This window comes from Myotis myotis, unplaced genomic scaffold (genome assembly GCF_014108235.1).
Source record: "Myotis myotis isolate mMyoMyo1 unplaced genomic scaffold, mMyoMyo1.p scaffold_m19_p_28, whole genome shotgun sequence".
Classification (NCBI taxonomy): domain Eukaryota; kingdom Metazoa; phylum Chordata; class Mammalia; order Chiroptera; family Vespertilionidae; genus Myotis; species Myotis myotis.
Window position 1 is genome coordinate 2,332,334 of NW_023416333.1, and position 18,292 is coordinate 2,350,625.

The 18,292-nt window shown below is 45.0% G+C and overlaps 1 protein-coding gene across 1 annotated transcript; it reads right to left on the minus strand.

The window, feature by feature from the left end:
* Window positions 1-617: 617 nt before the first annotated feature.
* LOC118649247 (zinc finger protein 615-like) lies at window positions 618-9,352 on the minus strand. Its single transcript, XM_036296139.1, is given in 6 exon segments — window positions 618-817; window positions 819-1,016; window positions 1,266-2,995; window positions 6,670-6,765; window positions 7,588-7,759; window positions 9,268-9,352. Coding segments are annotated over 6 exon segments (2,316 nt in total). The 5' UTR covers window positions 9,283-9,352; the 3' UTR covers window positions 618-712.
* Window positions 9,353-18,292: the final 8,940 nt, after the last annotated feature.

Here is an 18,292-nt window from a genome sequence, read left to right on the forward strand (position 1 = left end):
CCCGGGACCCTTCAGTCCGCAAGCCGATGCTCTATCCACTGAGCCAAACTGGTTTCGGCTGTTTTGTAATTTTTTGATATAAAATGAGGTAAATGACCAAGAAAGACAGTACCACATTCTTTTTCTTTCTTTTTTTTTTTTTTTAAATATATTTTATTGATTTTTTACAGAGAGGAAGGGAGAGAGATAGAGAGTCAGAAACATCGATGAGAGAGAAACATCGACTAGCCGCCTCCTGCGCATCCCCCACCGGGGATGTGCCCGCAACCCAGGTACATGCCCTTGACCGGAATCGAACCTGGGACCTTTCAGTCCGCAGGCCGACGCTCTATCCACTGAGCCAAACCGGTTTCGGCTCTTTTTCTTTTTTAAAAAATATATTTTATTGATTTTTTACAGAGAGAAAGGGAGAGAGATAGTTAGAAACATCGATGAGAGAGAAACATCGATCAGCTGCCTCCTGCACATCTCCCAATGGGGATGTGCCCGCAACCCAGGTACATGCCCTTGACCTGAATCAAACCTGGGACCTTTCAGTCCACAGGCCGACGCTCTATCCACTCAGCCAAACCGGTTTGGGCAATACCACATTCTTTACAGTAACTTAATTCTCCCCCCCCCCCATCTCTCCTTTTGCATTAAGTTATTCTTCATTGCATACTATAACCTTGAGAGCCTAACGTTCGAAACAGGCTTTCCCCAAAGCAAACACCTATGAAATCTCGTTTAAAAATGACAAGTGGTCAGAAGCTTTTCCACGATTGCTGCATTCTTAGGGCCTCCCTCCTGTATGTGTTCTTTGATGAATATAATGGTCTTGAGTTTGTAGTGAAGGCTTTCCCACATTCATTACATCAATAGGGTTTCTCACCCATGTTATTTCTCTGATGGGTAATAAGATCATTTTTGCTGAATGAGAATTTTCCACATTCAGTACATGCAAAGCAAGTATTTCCTGAGTGAAATCTCTGATGTTGTACAAGGCATGTCTTCTTCCTAAAGCCTTCATCACAATTCTTGCGTGTAGGGCTTCTGTGCAGCATGAGTTTTGCTGACGTACATCTAGTATACTCTTCACAATGAAGCCTTCCTCATATTCATGGCACATACAGTTTCTCTTAAGTATGAGTTTGCTGATGTAATGTGAGGTCAGTCTTCATGGTGAACCCTTTTCCACACAAATTACATACACAGGGCTTCTCTCCTGTATGTTTCAGCAGATGTCTAATGAGATTTTGCTTCGCTGTGAAACCTTTCCGGCATACACTACATACATAAGGTTTCTCTCCTGTATGAGTCCATTGATGTACAGTCAGGTATATTTTTACTGGGAAGCCTTTTCCACATTCACTGTATACATAGGGTTTCTCTCCCGTGTGCATTCGCTGATGTATAATCAGACGACTCTTCACAGTGAATCCCTCTCCACATTCATTGCACATATATGGTTTATCTGAAGTATGTCTTCGCTGATGTACAGTGAGATTACGCTTCATGGTGAAGCCTTTTTCACACACAACACATACATAGGGTTTCTCTCCAGTATGCGTTCGCTGATGTTCAACAAGACCCTGATTCAATGAGAAGCCTTTCCCACATTCACTGCATAAAAAAGGCTTTTCTCCTGTGTGCATTCACTGATGTATAATCAGACGACTCTGCACGGTGAAGCCCTTTCCACATTCGTTGCACATATATGGTTTGTCTGAAGTATGACTCCGCTGATGTATAATGAGAGAACCCCTCCAGGGGAAGCCTTTTTCACACACAACACATACATAGGGTTTCTCTCCAGTATGAATTTGCTGATGTCCAATAAGGCACCGCTTCCATGAGAATCGTTTCCCACATTCACTGCATAAAAAAGGTTTCTCTCCTGTATGAGTTCGCTGATGTCCTATGAGGTGGTGCTTCACTGAGAATCCTTTCCCACATTCACTGCATGTATAAGGTCTCTCTCCTGTATGAGTTCGCTGATGTCCTATGAGGTGGTGCTTCACTGAGAATCCTTTCCCACATTCACTGCATGTATAAGGTCTCTCTCCTGTGTGAGTTCGGTGGTGCTCAATAAGATGACTCTTGTGGATAAAGCCCTTCCCACATTCACTGCATGTATAAGGTCTCTCTCCTGTATGAGTTCGCTGATGTCCTATGAGGTGGTGCTTCACTGAGAATCCTTTCCCACATTCACTGCATGTATAAGGTCTCTCTCCTGTGTGAGTTCGGAGATGCTCAATAAGATGACACTTCTTGGTAAAACCCCTTCCACATTCATTGCATGTATAAGGCTTCTCTCCAGTGTGAGTTCGTTGATGATAAATGAGAAGAGACTTTATGATGAACGCTTTCCCACATTCACCACACGTAGAAGGTTTCTCTTTCATGTGACTTTTCTGATGTTTATTGAACTGGGATGTCTTGAGGAAGGTTTTGTCGCATTCAGTGCATTCATTCTGTTTGAGTCCCGTGTGTATTTTCTGATGTTTAGTGAGCCTGGATTTTCTGCTAAAGGCTTTCCCACACAGACTGCACCCATAGGGTTTCTCACTAAAATGAACTCTCTGATGATCAGTGAGCTGAGACATCTTCATGAAGGCTTCTCCGCATCCAACACATACATGGGCTTTCTCTACATTGTGAGATTTCTGTTGCTGAATGGCCTGGGATTGATTATTAATGGGTTTGGTACTGACAGGCAACATGATCTCAGAATTAAATTGTTCATGGTTAGCATGAAGAATGGATATTCCATCTCCCTTCGACTCCACAGAATTCTTTAAGTTACAACTTCTGTTTTGGTTTTCAAAATTTAAATTTGATTTTAAAGGTTTTTTACTTTTCTCAAACATATCACAATTTTGCTTGAATAGAGAATGATCTTCACTCTGATTAACAACATCTGCTAACATACTGTGTTCACAGCCTCGGTCCACCCTCTTCTGAAGGCTTTGGATTTGCAAGTGATGCTGCAGAAGATCATCCGTCTTCCTGAGTTCTAGGACAGAAGAGAACAGGGAATCATTCTGGAATCCCTCACAATCCTTGTTTGAAATAAAACTGTTTTGTAAAAAGCCGTCATGTGAATGGACTGACTATTCTTGGGGGGGAAAGGGGTGAGGGGGATGCGGGAAGAGACTGGACAAAGATTGTACACCTATGGATGAGGACAGTGGATGGGGAGTGAGGGCGGAGGGTGGGGTGGGAACATGGAGGGAAAAAGAAGAACAAATGTAATAATCTGAACAATAAAGAGTTAATAAAAAAAAAAAGCCGTCATGTGAAGTAACTATTTAGTGACAATCCTATATGATGTAAAATAAAAAATATATTTCGTCTTCATGCAGTTTTTTTAAATATATTTTATTGATTTTTTACAGAGAGGAAGGGAGAGGGATAGAGAGTTAGAAACATCGATGAGAGAGAAACATCGATCAGCTGCCTCTTGCACAACTCCTACTGGGGATGTGCCCGCAACCCAGGTACATGCCCTTGACCGGAATCGAACGTGGGACCTTTCAGTCTGCAGGCCGACGCTCTATCCACTGAGCCATACTGGTTAGGCCTTCATGAATAGTTCTTGACATTGAGGTTGTGAAACTCCTGCAATTTCCTGAGTGACAGAAGTATCTTTTGTTCTACATTAAAAACAGCTGAGCCTGGCCGATTTGTCTCAGTGGTTGAGTGTCAATCTATGAACCAAAAGGTCACAGTTTGATTCCCAATCAGGGCACATGCCTGGGTTTCGGGTTTGATTCCGTGTTGGGTTGTAGGAGACAGTTGATCAATGATTCTCTTACATCATTCATGTTTCTATCTCCCTCTCTCATTTACTCTGAAATAAACAAAACTATATTTTTAAAAAAACAAAACAAAAAAACCCAAATACCTGCATTTATGTTAATGAGAAGACAGCAGAGTCCCTACATACTCTCAAGATAGTCACTAGAAAGACCAAATGATTTAATGGTCGGATTTTCAGCCAAAATAACTAACCTCTGGGAAAGGAGAAAAGGCCTAGAAAAACTCTATGAAAAAAAAAAAAAGAAAAACTCTATGGCTCTATGCAAACCCTAACTAAAAGTGTGTCTCAAAATTCACGCAAGAGGTAATTTTAATAGAAAACACAGTTTATAATTAAAAAGTGTAAATTTTTTATTGATTCATAAAGTATACAGTATAGGGTTATGTATGGAATAGCATATCGGGTAAGTGACCTCTGAGAGCTTCTCGAAATGTCCAATTCTTGACCACGGTGCCGAACTGATGTCCCTGGACTCTCAGCAACACTCTCACGAACTGCTTCGATGCTTTGTGTTAAACGACTTGTTGAAGGATGGCCAGAGTGTTTACGATCACTAATTGATCCAGTCTCCCTAAATTTTTTAATTAATCTCTTCACAGTTGATGAAGTTAAATCACTATTCCGACCATATTTCGCATGAAAATTGCGAACTGTAGCTGCCAAACTTTCATTATTTTTAAAATATTGCTCAACAATGAAAACACATTGTTCTTTCTTGTAGCGCTCCATTTTTTAAAAAATATATATTTTATTGATTTTTTTACAGAGAGGAAGGGAGAGGGATAGAGAGTTAGAAACATCGATGAGAGAGAAACATCGATCAGACGCCCCCTGCATGTCTCCCACTGGGGATGTGCCCGCAACCAAGGTACATGCCCTTGACCGGAATCGAACCTGGGACCTTTCAGTCCGCAGGCCGACGCTCTATCCACTGAGCCAAACCGGTTACGGCGTAGCGCTCCATTTTTAATAACCCTGAACTGTCAGCTGTCATGCTATCTTTTTTTTCTGTTGGCAACACTTTACAGCACAAATGGTGTAAAATTCAAATCTTGCGTGAATTTTGGGACACCCTTTATATCTGATCAGTTTCTGGGCTAGTGAATACATCCTTGTACCTACTGGGTGGCTCAAATTAAATCAATAAAGGCACAAGCTCCTGTATTCTGGAATTCTTCAGACCTTGTCCCATGTACCTATTCATCTGTTTCTTTTATTAAAAAAACAACAAAACAAAAAAAACACTAAACATAAGTGTTTCTCAGAGTTCTGTGAGCTGCTCTAACAGAGTAATTGAATCCAAGGTTGGGACTCATGACAACCTCCAATTTATAGCCAGTTGGTTAGAAGCACAGATGACAGAATGGACTTACCACTGACATCTGAAGTGGGACTTGTCTTATGGCACTGAATTTGTAACCTTTAGGGTCTGACACTATTTCTAGGTAGATAGTGTCCGAATTGAGTTAAATTTGTAGGAAACCCAGGTTTAATAATTCTAGGAATAGACACATGAAGAAAAGTCACAAAGGCAAACACAGTCTGTGTGACATGGTGAAAGGAACAATGGAGATGGGAGACGTGGACAAAATCAGGACTTAGCAGTGGTTCTCAACCTTCTGGCCCTTTAAATACAGTTCCTCATGTTGTGACCGAACCATAAAATTATTTTCGTTGCTACTTCATAACTGTAACGTTGCTACTGTTATGAATTGTAATGTAAATATCTGATGTGCAGGATGGTCTTAGACGACCCCTGTGAAAGGGTCGTTCGACCCCCAAAGGGGTCTCGACCAACAGGTTGAGAACCGCTGATTTACAGGGTTGAGCAAAAGTGGGTTTACAGTTGTTCATATGTGAAATTAAACAGTATTCTATAAATAATAATAGAATAAGCTGTTTTCACTTAGTCACCATTGTACACCTACTTTTGCCCACCTTGTATACTTAAAGAGAAGATAAGGTTCATTGATTGGTTCAATGGGAGAAGCAGGAAGAGTAAGATAAAGGTAAAGATACAAATTATGAACAACAAATACACATCTATCAACAAGTGAATCTAAAACTCAAGTGAATAAACTGATGAACAGAATAAACTGGTGATTATAATAGAATCAGGGGCATAGAAAGGGAGTAGACTAACTATTCTTGGGGGGAAATGGGTGTGGGGGGTGTGGGGGGTGTGGGAAGAGACTGGACAAAAATCGTGCACCTCCCGGCATATGTTGACAGTTTGGCTCAAATAAACTCACAAAAATTCAAAAAAACCCCCAAAACCGTGCACCTATGGATGAGGACAGTGGGGGGGGGCGGGGTGAGGGCAGAGGGCAGGGTGGGAACAGGGTGGAGGGGAGCTATGGGGGGAAAAAAGAGAAACAACTATAATAATCTGAACAATAAAAATTTAATTATTTAAAAAAAAAACTTTCAAAAAAAATAAAAACAAGGGGAAGATAAAATAAACAGGGGTCAGAACTCAAGAGCGACAAAAGGCGTATGTTTTCCTCTAAAATTCTATAAAGAAAATGGGTTCTTGCCCTGACCGGTTTGGCTCAGTGGATAGAGCGTTGGCCTGCGAACTCAAGGGTCCCAGGTTCGATTCTGGTCGGGGGCATGTACCTTGGTTGTGGGCACATCCCCAGTGGGGGATGTGCAGGAGGCAGCTGATCAATGTTTCTCTCTCATCGATGTTTCTAATTCTCTATACCTTTCCCTTCCTCTCTGTAAAAAATCAATAAAATATATTTAAGAAAAGAAAAAGGGTTCTCATATGTGGAGGGGAGGTTTGAGTTTCCTCACTCACCGTCACAGCTCTGACCAGAATGTGACTTCCCGGACGCCCGCCTTGCTGGTTCTCGCCCCCTCACCTGGAGAGACTGGACAGTGGCGTCCACGCTGTACTGTCCACGGCTCTTCCCCTCGTTCCAGCTTGGAGAGCGCGTCTGGTTTGCTGGCTTGACACCCTGCTTGTGACCAAGGACAGAGACTTAGACATTTCTCAGGCTGGGCTCTGTCAAGAAGGGAGAATGGTCCATTTCAGGGAATGGACAGGTTTCCCATATTAATTGGGCAGGGACCTGTCAAGAAGAGAGAATGAGCCCTGGCTGTTTAGCTCCGTGGATAGAATGTCAACCTGCAGGCTGTAGGGACTCGAGTTCGATTCAGGTCAAGGGCACATACCTGGGTTATAGGCTCCATCCTAGTCCCTTAGGCGCGTGAGAGAGGCAAGCAATCAATGTGTCTGTCTCACACTGATGTCTCCCCCCGCCACCCCCCCCCCCCCCCCCCGCTTTCCTCTCTCTCTAAAAAATATCCTCGCACCAGGCTGATGTGGCTCAGTGGTTGATCGTTGACCTATGAACCAGGAGGTCACGGTTTGATTCCCAGTCAGGGCACATGCCCAGGTTGAGGGCTCGATTCCCAGTAGGGGATGTGCAGGAAGCAGCCAATTGATGTTTCTTTCTCATTGATGTTTCTACCTCTCTGTTCCTCTCCTTCCCTCTCACTCTAAAAATAAAATAAAATAAATGAATAAAAAATCCTTGCATTGAGGAATAACCAAAAAGAGAAAAAAGAAGGGAGAATGTAACATTACAGGTTCCCCATCTGTAACACAAATATTTTTCTCTCAGGAGGAGACATTATACCCTCCTGTCTGGTGTAAAAGAAGGATCTGCGACCCCACCATGCCAGAGAACTGGAGTTATTCTGAGCAGTTACACAGCTGAGAAAGGAAAAGCCACTGACAGGGCACCCACCAAGTGACACAGGGGAGCTGTCCTCACCCAGTGACACCAGGTGGCTGTAGGTCTCCATCATCACGTCCCTGTACAGGTCCTTCTGCTCGGGGCCCAGGAGCTGCCACTCCTCCCAGGTGAAGTCCACGGCCACATCGTGAAATGTCAGGGGTTCCGGTAACAACTCCATGCTGTGTAACGGCGTGGTGTCCTTTAAAATCTAAAGCAGGGGTGGGGACCAGGCAGCGTGGCTCAGGGACTGAACCTCGACCTATGAACCAAGAGGTCAGGATTCAATTCCCAGTCGGGGCACATAAACTGGTTAAGGGTTCAGTCTCCAGGGAGGAGCGTGCGGGAGGCAGCTCATCCATGATTCTCTCTCATCATTGATGTTTCTCTCTCTCTCTCCCTCCCTCTCTGAAATCAATTTTGTATGGCCCAGGAATGATGTCATAAATATCCAAAAGGCTGATGGCAGAAAAAGGTTCCCCACCCCTGCTATAGATGATACGGATGAAATGTTAATTTTTCTGCTCATTTTCACTCTATAAGCTGCATCTATTCAGCAAGTGGGGTTTTATTTTATGTACAGTTGGACAATCACATGCCTACTAAAATTCAGGGTGGGGTTAGGTTTACAGTTGTTCACATGAAAAATAACGTATTAATAAATAATGATACAGGGATATACTGTGTTTTCTGCAAGCACAACTGTAAACCTAACGTTGCCCCATCCTGTATTTTGTAATTGTGCATTCAGACATTCATGCATTCAACCAGTTATAAGTTTCTATAATGTGACATAAAATATTCTTGTGAACATAGAAACACCACATTCACATATTTTTAAAAAAATATTTTTATTGATTTTTAGACAGAAAGGGAGGAGAGAGAGAGAAACATTGATGTGAGAGCTATACATAGATCCACTGCCTCCTGCACCCCCCCTTCTGGGGATCCAGCCTGAATCCTGGGATGTGCCCCGACTGTGAATAAAATCCCCAAGGTATCTGTGCACAGAACGCTGCCCAACCAACTGAGCCACACCGGCCAGGGCCACATTCACATATTTGAGAGACAAAAGATATATACATATGTATATTTTTCAGATTAACATAGGTGGTTTTTATAGGCCTCTACAGATTTTTTAATGAAAGGGAAGGATAGCCCTGGTTGGTTTGGCTCAGTCGATAGCGTGTCCGCCTGCGGACTGAAGGGTCCCAGGTTCAATTCCCGTCAAGGGCACATGCCCGGGTTGTGAGCTCGATCCACAGAAGGGGGTGTGCAGGAAGACAGTCGATCAATGATTCTCTCTCATCATTTATTTTTTTCTCTCACTCTCTGCCTCTCCCTTTCTCTCTGAAATCAATAAAATATCTATCTATCTATCTATCTATCTATCTATCTATATCTATCTATATATACATATATATACATATATATACACATATATATATATTTTTTAAATGTATGTTTTATTGATTTTTACAGAGAGGAAGGAAGAGGGATAGAGAGTTAGAAACATCTATGAGAGAGAAACATCCATCAGCTGCCTCCTGCACATCCCCCACTGGGGATGTGCCTGCAACCAAGGTACATGCCCTCAACTGGAATCGAACCTGGGACCCTTCAGTCCGCAGGCCGATGCTCTATCCATTGAGCCAAATCAGTTAGGGTGATATATATTTATTTTTAAAAAAAGGGAAAGGATAAAACAAATGCAATCACCTGAGCCTGGAGCATTTCCTTCTGTTCTCTGAAAAGAGCTGCAAGGGCGAGGCCCTGCCTTGGTGTGTTCGGGGTCTGCTCTGTGTTTCTGTAGAGAAATCCGTCTGCAGTCAGGGGTGTCACAGAAATGCTGATACCAACCCCACAGCCTCCTCCTGCTTCACATGGTTCTATTGCTCCTGGGGAGTCAGGCCTGTGGACGCAGGAGAGAATCCCACGGGTGGTGCACTTCCTCTGGGCCCCGATGCTACGCTGCTCTGAGCACTCACCTCACACAAGGCCACAGGATCACTGGTGTCCCTTCAAATGGTGTCGGGAAGAGGAACAGAGAGCCAGAAACATCGATGAGAGAGAAACATCCATCAGCTGCCTCCTGCACACCCCCTGCTGGGGATGTGCCCACAACCAAGGTACATGCCCTTGACCGGAATCGAACCCGGGACCCTTCAGTCTGCAGGTCGACGCTCTATCCACTGAGCCAAACCGGTGCTGGCTAGAGTGCTGTTTCTTACATCTGTGAGCAGGACATATGAACATGCCTGTCAATACTGCTTTCATACCGATTAAGTTGTAGATTTTAAGTTCAATGGAAGAGCTCAACAATACCAAAAGCTTGTCCTCCAAAAGAACCAATAAAATATAAGCATTTGTAGTGAGACGGATGAAGAGAAAACGCGTGTACGCAGACTATTTAAAAATTCAACAGGAGACATAAACCTCATTAAAGAAGCTTTTTTAGTTTTAAAGACTACTGTAAATACATTTATTTCATCAAATTTGAAATCGTGGGTGAATCGTAATTTTATGATCCCACCGAAACTGTTAACTCCCGACACCGTAGCAGGTGAATTTTCTGGGTAAGGAACAGGGCACAGATTTCCCACGACAACCCCAATTTCCTAATTTTGTACTTGACAGCTGAGCCAATGGTTGGAGACAAGAATAAATGATAAACATGAGAAAGGAGGACAGAAAAGGAATGTTATATTCAGACGCTGGTTCATCCACATGGAGAAAGGGATTCAAAGAGTTAACTTATTTTAATGAGAAAATGGCCCTGGCCGGTGTCGCTCAGTGGCTGGCCAGCGCCTGGAGGGTCCTGGGTTCGATTTCCACTCCAGGGCAGGTACCCAGGTTGCAGGCTCGACCCTATCCCTGGTCCGGGGTCCCTCCTACAGTGATATTTCTCCTCCCCCCCACCCCCCACTCTCTTCCTTGTTCCCCTTCCCTTCCACTCTCTCTAAAAATCAATGGAAAGTATTTCCTCGCTCCTTGGGTGAGCGTTAAAAAAGAGAGAGGCCCCAGCTGGTTTGGTTCAGTGGATAGAGCGTGGGCCTGCGGATTGAAGGGTCCCGGGTTCGATTCCGGCCAAGGGCCCATGCCCGGGTTGCAGGCTCGGTCCCCAGTGGGGGGCGTGCAGGAGGCAGCCGATCCATGATTCCCTCTCATCACTGATGTTTCCATCTCTCCCTTCCTCTCTGAAATCAAATATATTTTAAGCCCTAACTGGTTTGGCTCAGTGGATAGAGCTGTTGGCCTGCGGACTGAAGGGTCCCGGGTTCGATTCTGGTCAAGGGCATGTACCTTGGTTGCGGGCACATCCCCAGTAGTGGGATGTGCAAGAGGCAGCTGATGGATGTTTCTCTCTCATCGATGTTTCTAACTCTCTGTCCCTCTCCCTTCCCCTCCGTAAAAAATCAATAAAATATATTTTAAATATATATATTTAAAAAGAGAGAGAGAAAACATTCCCCCAAATTAACTAAGTAGATTTTTACAGTCAAACACTTCAAAGTGTTAGATTCCAGGAGGAGGACCAGCCGAGGCCAAAGGGGTAAGGGATTAGGAGGTTATGACGTCACCTGCATAACCAGATGGGCTGAGCCCAAAAATGGCGCCAAAGACGGGGCGTCGGAGGTTTTCAAAGGACCCTGGGCGGGTCGCAGGGGAGAGGTGATGTGGTCTCAGCGGCCTGAAGGTCGGCCCCCGGGGGGGGGCATCCATGCAATTATTCGATCGGCCCTCACACAAAGGACAGGAGCTCACTGACCTGCTGTCTGCAGCCGCACGGGAGCGCCCAGATGTGACACTTCCGAGAACGGACTCGGGGGCTGCAGGCGGCGCTCAGATATTGCGTCATCCGGCGGCGGCGGGCGGGGACCTGAGGCCTTGACAGAACCGCGAGCGATTTCCGCGTTCCCCTCCCGGCAATATGGCGGCGCCCTGTGGCCGCGCCGCCGCCGCATGGGGGCCGCCATGTTGGGAGGCCTGACTGCCGTACAGAAGGCAAAGCCGCGACCGCGGAACCAGGAGCCTGGAGCCAGGATGGCGGGCAGGTGAGCAGCTCACGAATTTAATCTCGTTTCCTGGCACTTCGACTGTTGTGGAAAGTGTTTTTTTTTTCACAGACTCAAGCTTGGGGAGGCAAATAGGAAGCGAGTTAAATTGCGTTGGGCGGTCTGGGCAAAGGAGGCTTAGGACAGCGGCTTTTTTTTTTTTTTTCCCAGAGAGGGAAGGAGGGAGGGGGAGAGGGAGAGAAGCGGGGAGAGCAGGGGAGGGGGAGGGAGGGAGAGAAACACCGATGAGAGAGATTGCACGGACCCTGTACCTCTGCGCAGGGGGTCAAACCTGAAACCCACCTGCTCAGGTGCGCTCACCGGGAATCGAACCCATGACCTGTCCTGCGCACTGGATGGTGCTCCAACCCGTGGAGCCACACCAGTCAGGGCATGAATGCAGCTTTTATTTTACAGTTTCTACGTTTTTTTTTAAATTTAAATTCTTTATTGTTTAAAGTATTCCATGAGTCCCCCATTGACCTCTCCCCGGCCACCCCCTACAACATTAAAAAACAAACAAAAAACAAGTTTCTTGAGCTCAGGTGTTGCTATAGCAGCAGAGAATAACATTCTGCAAAGGGAAAAAGGTCATACGTCTAGTAAATAGACACCAACAGGAAGCTTCTGGGGGAAATTTTCTTGCAGGATGTGGTTTTTAAGAACAGAAGAAGAATTTCGAGAAACTGGCACAGTGTGAGGCAGGCCGTCACCGCCCAGGGCAAAAGCTGCTGGGAGCAGCTGAAGTTGTCACTGGGATGGGGGGGGGGGGGGGGCCTCAGAGACAGGCCTCCAACAGTGAGGCCAGCAAAGGTCTGGAGCCCATGGGAAAGGCACAACCAGGTCTGAGAATCCAGAAATAATGTCTGTTGTTTTTTTGGCCAAGGTCCCAAGATAAGCCAGAGGGAGACGTCTTTTTAACAAAAGGTGCTGGGATAATTGTGTATCTATTTCCAGAAAAAGAAAATTGTGACCCTAACTCCAACCGTAAACTAAAATGAACCCAAAATAGATCATAGATCCAGCCGAACAGCTGAAACTATGAAACTTAGAAAAGCAGACGAGAGGCAATCTTCCTGAACCCGCGTTAGCAAAAGAATTCTGAGAGAAGACAGGAAAAGATGAGCCAGGAAATAAAAGTAAAACTAGATTAAAATGTAAAACGTTTGTATTTCTAAGCACAACATTTAAGAAAGTGAAGAATGGAGCCAGAGATTGGGAGAAAAAAATTTCCACATCATACATCCGGTGAAGGAACTTGCATTCAAAATATATGAAGAATTTGCCGAACTCAATAATAACAAACAACCATCCAGTTAGTTCATGTATGAGGTCATGACATTTTCTAACAACTCAATTGTGGTGATGATGGCACAGCTCTGACCTTCCTAAATGTTAATAAATTCTACAATTACTACACAAATATTATATATATCTCAAAATGGTGAATCTTGGTTCATTGGTCAACACTCAACCACTGTGCCACACCAGCCAGGGCAATTAATTTATTTTAGAAAAAAAATTGAATAATAAGAGGATCATAATATAAACTGAACATAATTTGCCCTGGCTGATTTGGCTCAGTGGATAGAGTGTCGGCCTGCGGACTGAAGGGTCCCGGGTTCAGTTCCGGTCAAGGGCACATGCCTGGGTTGTGGGCTCAGTCACTAGTGGGGGTGTGCAGGAGGCAGCCAATGAATGGAAGCAGCCAATCAAAGGTTCTCTCTCATCATTGATGTTTCTCTCTCTCTCTCCCTCTCCCTTCTTCTCTGAAATATATATATATATATATATATATATATAGTAATAAACTGAACTGTAATTGAATTTTATGTTTTTCATGTATATTCCATGTTTTTTTTTAAATAAGAAAACGTTTATTTAGAGACATAGAGGTAGAAGTAGTGAGCTGTGGAAGAAATAGGCTTCAGGAAACAAATTACAGAAGCAGCCCTAACCGGTTTGGCTCAGTGGATAGAGCATCGGCCTGCGGACTCAAGGGTCCCAGATTCGATTCCAGTCAAGGGCATGTACCTTGGTTGCGGGCACATCCCCAGTGGGGAGTGTGCAGGAGGCAGCTGGTCGATGTTTCTCTCTCATCGATGTTTCTAACTCTCTATCCCTCTCCTTTCCTCTCTGTGAAAAATCAATAAAATATATTTTTTAAAAAAACAAAAACAAATTACAGAAGCATAGGAGGGCCCATGGAGTTTAGGAGACCAGAGAGAGAGCTATGCCTTGAGAGAAGAAAGTGTGTGTGTGGGGGAGGGGGGGCGGGGAGAAGGCATAGCATGCTTCAGAGAGTCACCATGATAGTTTACATTTATGTGACTCTAGTTACCATCCCACTAGTTCACCCATGACTTTATTATAGCCACTTTTATATTAATTACATGTAGATATACATAAACATTTTGTAATATGGAAATATGTGTGTGAAAAATTATAGTAAAAGTATATCCTATCTGTTTTCCCCAGTTTTACTGTAATATAATAAACATGAATTAAACTTTAATAACTTTATTTTGGGAAAATTTATATTTACACAAAAATCACAAAGTACTACTACAAAGAGATCACTTCATTTGACTTCCCCTCATGTAAACATTTTGGATAACCATGGTACCGCTGTCAAATTGAGAAATTAACATTGGTTTAATACACAGCCAAATTACAGACGCTACTCGTATTTCACAAGTTTTTCCACTACCATCCTTTTTCTGACCCAGGATTCAACCCAAAACACAATATTGCATTGAAACACCATGTTTCCTTAATTATCTCTATTCTGTGACCATTTCTCAATCTTTTACTCACTGATGTCCTCAATCATTTTGAGGAATACTAGTCAGGTATCCTATATAATAAAAGGCTAATATGCAAATCGACTGAACGACCAGTGGCTATGACACGCACTGACCACCAGGAGGCAGATGCTCAACTCAGGAGCTGCCCTCTGGTGGTCCGTGCGCTCCCACAGGGGGCGGGCTGCTCAGCTAGAATCCAGGCTGACTGCTGGTGAGTGCAGTGATTGGTGCGGGCTTCTCCACCTCCCCCTGCTCCTGAGGGGCAATCGATAGGGCAGCAGCCACCTCTCGCACCTGTTGTTGGCACTGGCCCCAATCACTGCTGTGCCGTCAGCCGGTCAGCATGTGGGAGCAGTGGCGAGAGCGGGATTGCCTTCAGACAGGGGATTGCCATGGCAGGAGGGGCAGGGGGCATGAAGAATGGCCCGAGACCCACCCCTGAGACCCGCCCCTGTGCCCACTGCAGCCTCAGCCTTGAGGCCCACAGTTCCATTCAAGCTGCATGAATCCGTGCACTGGGCCCCTAGTTATTAATAACTAATTATAATGGCATCACACACAGGAAGGCCCAGGTATCAGGGGCTCCAAAGGATCAGCCCATATGTGCATGGAACCCCAGATGCTTCCTCCCATTACCCCAGTACACTGACCCCCCAAAAGTTCATCCATCATTTAACCCCCAAACAAACCCAAGCCACACAGAGCATTCACCAACTAACACCACTCTGCAGTTTGAAATTGCGCGGCTCCACAGAGAGTTAGCAGCAAAAAAAATGGCAAAATGTGCCCTCAGGACTAAGACATTTATATCTGGAGGTTTTTAACCACAAGAGCAGGTCCTGACGGAGGCCACAGGCACCCTAATCTCATAATACACCCTACTGTGGACACCTTAGGGCTCCCCTGCAATGCCACTCGCATCACCCAAGGTGGACTTGGACAGGCCCTCCCCCCCCACTGTGCACCCAGATACCCAGACACTGACCTGACTCCACAAATCACCAGGACCCACCAACAACTGCACTAAATTTACGGAACTCTGCCCCTTTCCTCATTACCCACCAAAGGTCTCAGGCATTTTTGCAGACAAAACGACAACTGCATTTCTGGGTTTTCCACAGATAGGGGAGGACAGTTGGGGACGATCAGGCTGGCAGGGAAGCAGTTTAGGCCGCGGGATTGGGCCTAAACCGGCAGCCGGACATCCCCCGGGGGGTCCCAGATTGGAGAGGGTGCAGGCCGGGCTGAGGGACACCCCCCTTCCCATGCACGAATGTCGTGCACCAGGCCACCAGTGGAAACAAAAAAATAGGATTGTAAAATTTATGCAGCAACTCTGGGAAACAGTACAGATTCCTTAAAAATTAAAAAAGAGATCTACCATACAGCCCAGCAATTCCACTTACGGTATTTATCTGAAGAAAACAAAATATCTCAAGAAGATATCTGCATAACCGTGTTCATTACAGAACTATTTACAATAGACAAGAAAAGGAAACAAGCTATGTGTTCATTGATGGAGTGACGGACAAAGGTGTGTTATGTGTATATGTTATATGTACGCTAGAGGTCCAATGTATGAAATTTGTGCAAGAGTAGGCCTTCCTTCCCATGGCTGCCGGGACCCGGGACCCGGGACCCAGCACTGCCCACATGCTGCAGCCTGCTGGTCAGTGGCCTGGACCTCCCTCTTTGGGGCAATCGTGGAGCACCTCCCCCCCCCCCCGGATTGATCACCCTGTTGGCTGGTGGCCTGGGCCTCCCTCTGTGGGGTAATCATGGGGTGACGACCGGGCCCCCAACCACTTGCATCGCACCCACCTTGGCTGGCCTGGCACCAGTCAGTGGGCATTATAGTGTGGTTTCAGATGGTCGTCTGGATTGTCGTCCTGCTGTTGGGCCATTCAGTCGATTTACATATTACACTTTTATTATATAGGATTATATACCTATGTATACATAATGGGATATTATTCAGCCATGAGAAAGCAGGATATCCTGACATTTGCAACTCATGCTTGGGCCTTGAGGATATTATGCTAAGTGAGATAAGTCAGAGAAAGACAAATACTGCCCTGACTGGTTTGGCTCAGTGGATAGAGCGTCGGCCTGAGGACTCAAGGGTCCCAGGTTCGATTCCAGTCAAGGGCATGTACCTTGGTTGCAGGCACATCCCCAGTGGGGGGCATGCAGGAGGCAGCTGATTGATGTTTCTCTCTCATCAATGTTTCTATCCCTCTCCTTTCTTCTCTGTAAAAAATCAATAAAATATATATATATATATTTTTTTTTTCTTTTTTTTTTTTATTGATTAAGATATTACATATGTGTCCTTGTCCCCACGTTGCCCTCTACCCCCCACCCCCCCCCACCCCCGCTCATGCCCTCACCCCCCCGTTGTCCATGTCCATTGATTAGGCCTATATGCTTGCATATAAGTCCTTTGGTTGATCTTTCCCCCTTACCCCCACCCTCCCCTACCTTCCCTCCAAGTCCCGACAGTCCAATCAATGCCTCTCCGTCTCTGGATCAGTCCTTGTTCATCAGCTTATGTTGTTCATTATATTCCACAAATGAGTGAGATCCTGTGGTATTTATCCGCTCTCAAGTTCCATCCCTGCTGTGGCAAATGGTAAGAGTTCCTTTTTCTTCTTCCTCTTCTTAAAGAATACCTTTCAGCATTTCATATAATGCTGGTTTGGTGGTGATGAACTCCTTTAGCTTTTTCTTATCCGTGAAGCTCTTTATCTGACCTTCTATTCTGAATGATAGCTTTGCTGGATAAAGTAATCTTGGTTGCAGGTTCTTGCTATTCATCACTTTGAATATTTCTTGCCAGTCTCTTCTGGCCTGCATGGTTTCTGTTGAGAAATCAGCTGACAGTCGTATGGGTACTCCCTTGTAGGTAACTGACTGTCTTTCTCTTGCTGCTTTTAAGATTCTCTCTTTATCTTTTGCTCTTGGCATTTTAATTATGATGTGTCTTGGTGTGGTCCTCCTTGGATTCCTTTTGTTTGGGGTTCTCTGCGCTTCCTGGACTTGTAAGTCCATTTCTTTCACCAGGTGGGGGAAGTTTTCTGTCATTATTTCTTCAAAAGGTTTTCAATATCTTGCCCTCTCTCTCCTTCTGGTACCCCTATAATTCTGATGTTGGTACGCTTGAAGTTGTCCCAGAGGTTCCTTACACTATCTTCATATTTTTGGAATCTCTTTTCTTTTTTCTTTTTCGGTTGGGTATTTTTTGTTTCTTTGTATTTCAAATCTTTGACTTGATTCTTGGGATCCTCTTTTCTGCTGCTGGATCTCTGTAAATTATTCTTTATTTCAGTCAGTGTATGCTTAATTTCTAGTTGGTCCTTTTTCATGTCCTCCATGGTCTCCCTATACTTATTGAGGGATTCATTAAATTTATCGGCGGTTTCCATAAAATTCTTGAAAAACCTTATAACCGTGGCCTTAAACTCTATATCCAATCGTTTGCTTTCCTCCATTTCTGCCATTTGTGACCTGTTTCTTTGTCTCCGCATTTTGGCAGCTTCCCTGTGTTGATAGAGTGGCCCTGCGCGCCAGGTGTCCTGTAGGGCCCAGTATCTCAGCCTCCCCAGTTACCTGGGGTGGACACTCTTGGTGCACTCTTGGTGCCTTGGTTGTTGTAGAATCACTGGGAGGAATTGACCTCCAGGCCAATTGGCTGTGAGAATCAGCTGTGTCTAAAGTGGGGGAACTTCTGTGCTGAAGACACCCTTCTGGGGCAAGACTTGCTTCAGTGGGGCTTTGGTGCTCACTGAGTCTGCTCCCTGAGTGCGCCCCTTATGGATCTGAGGAATTGCAATCTGGATGGTCCCCCTCTGACCACTGGGTACAGTGGCTCCTGGTTCTAAG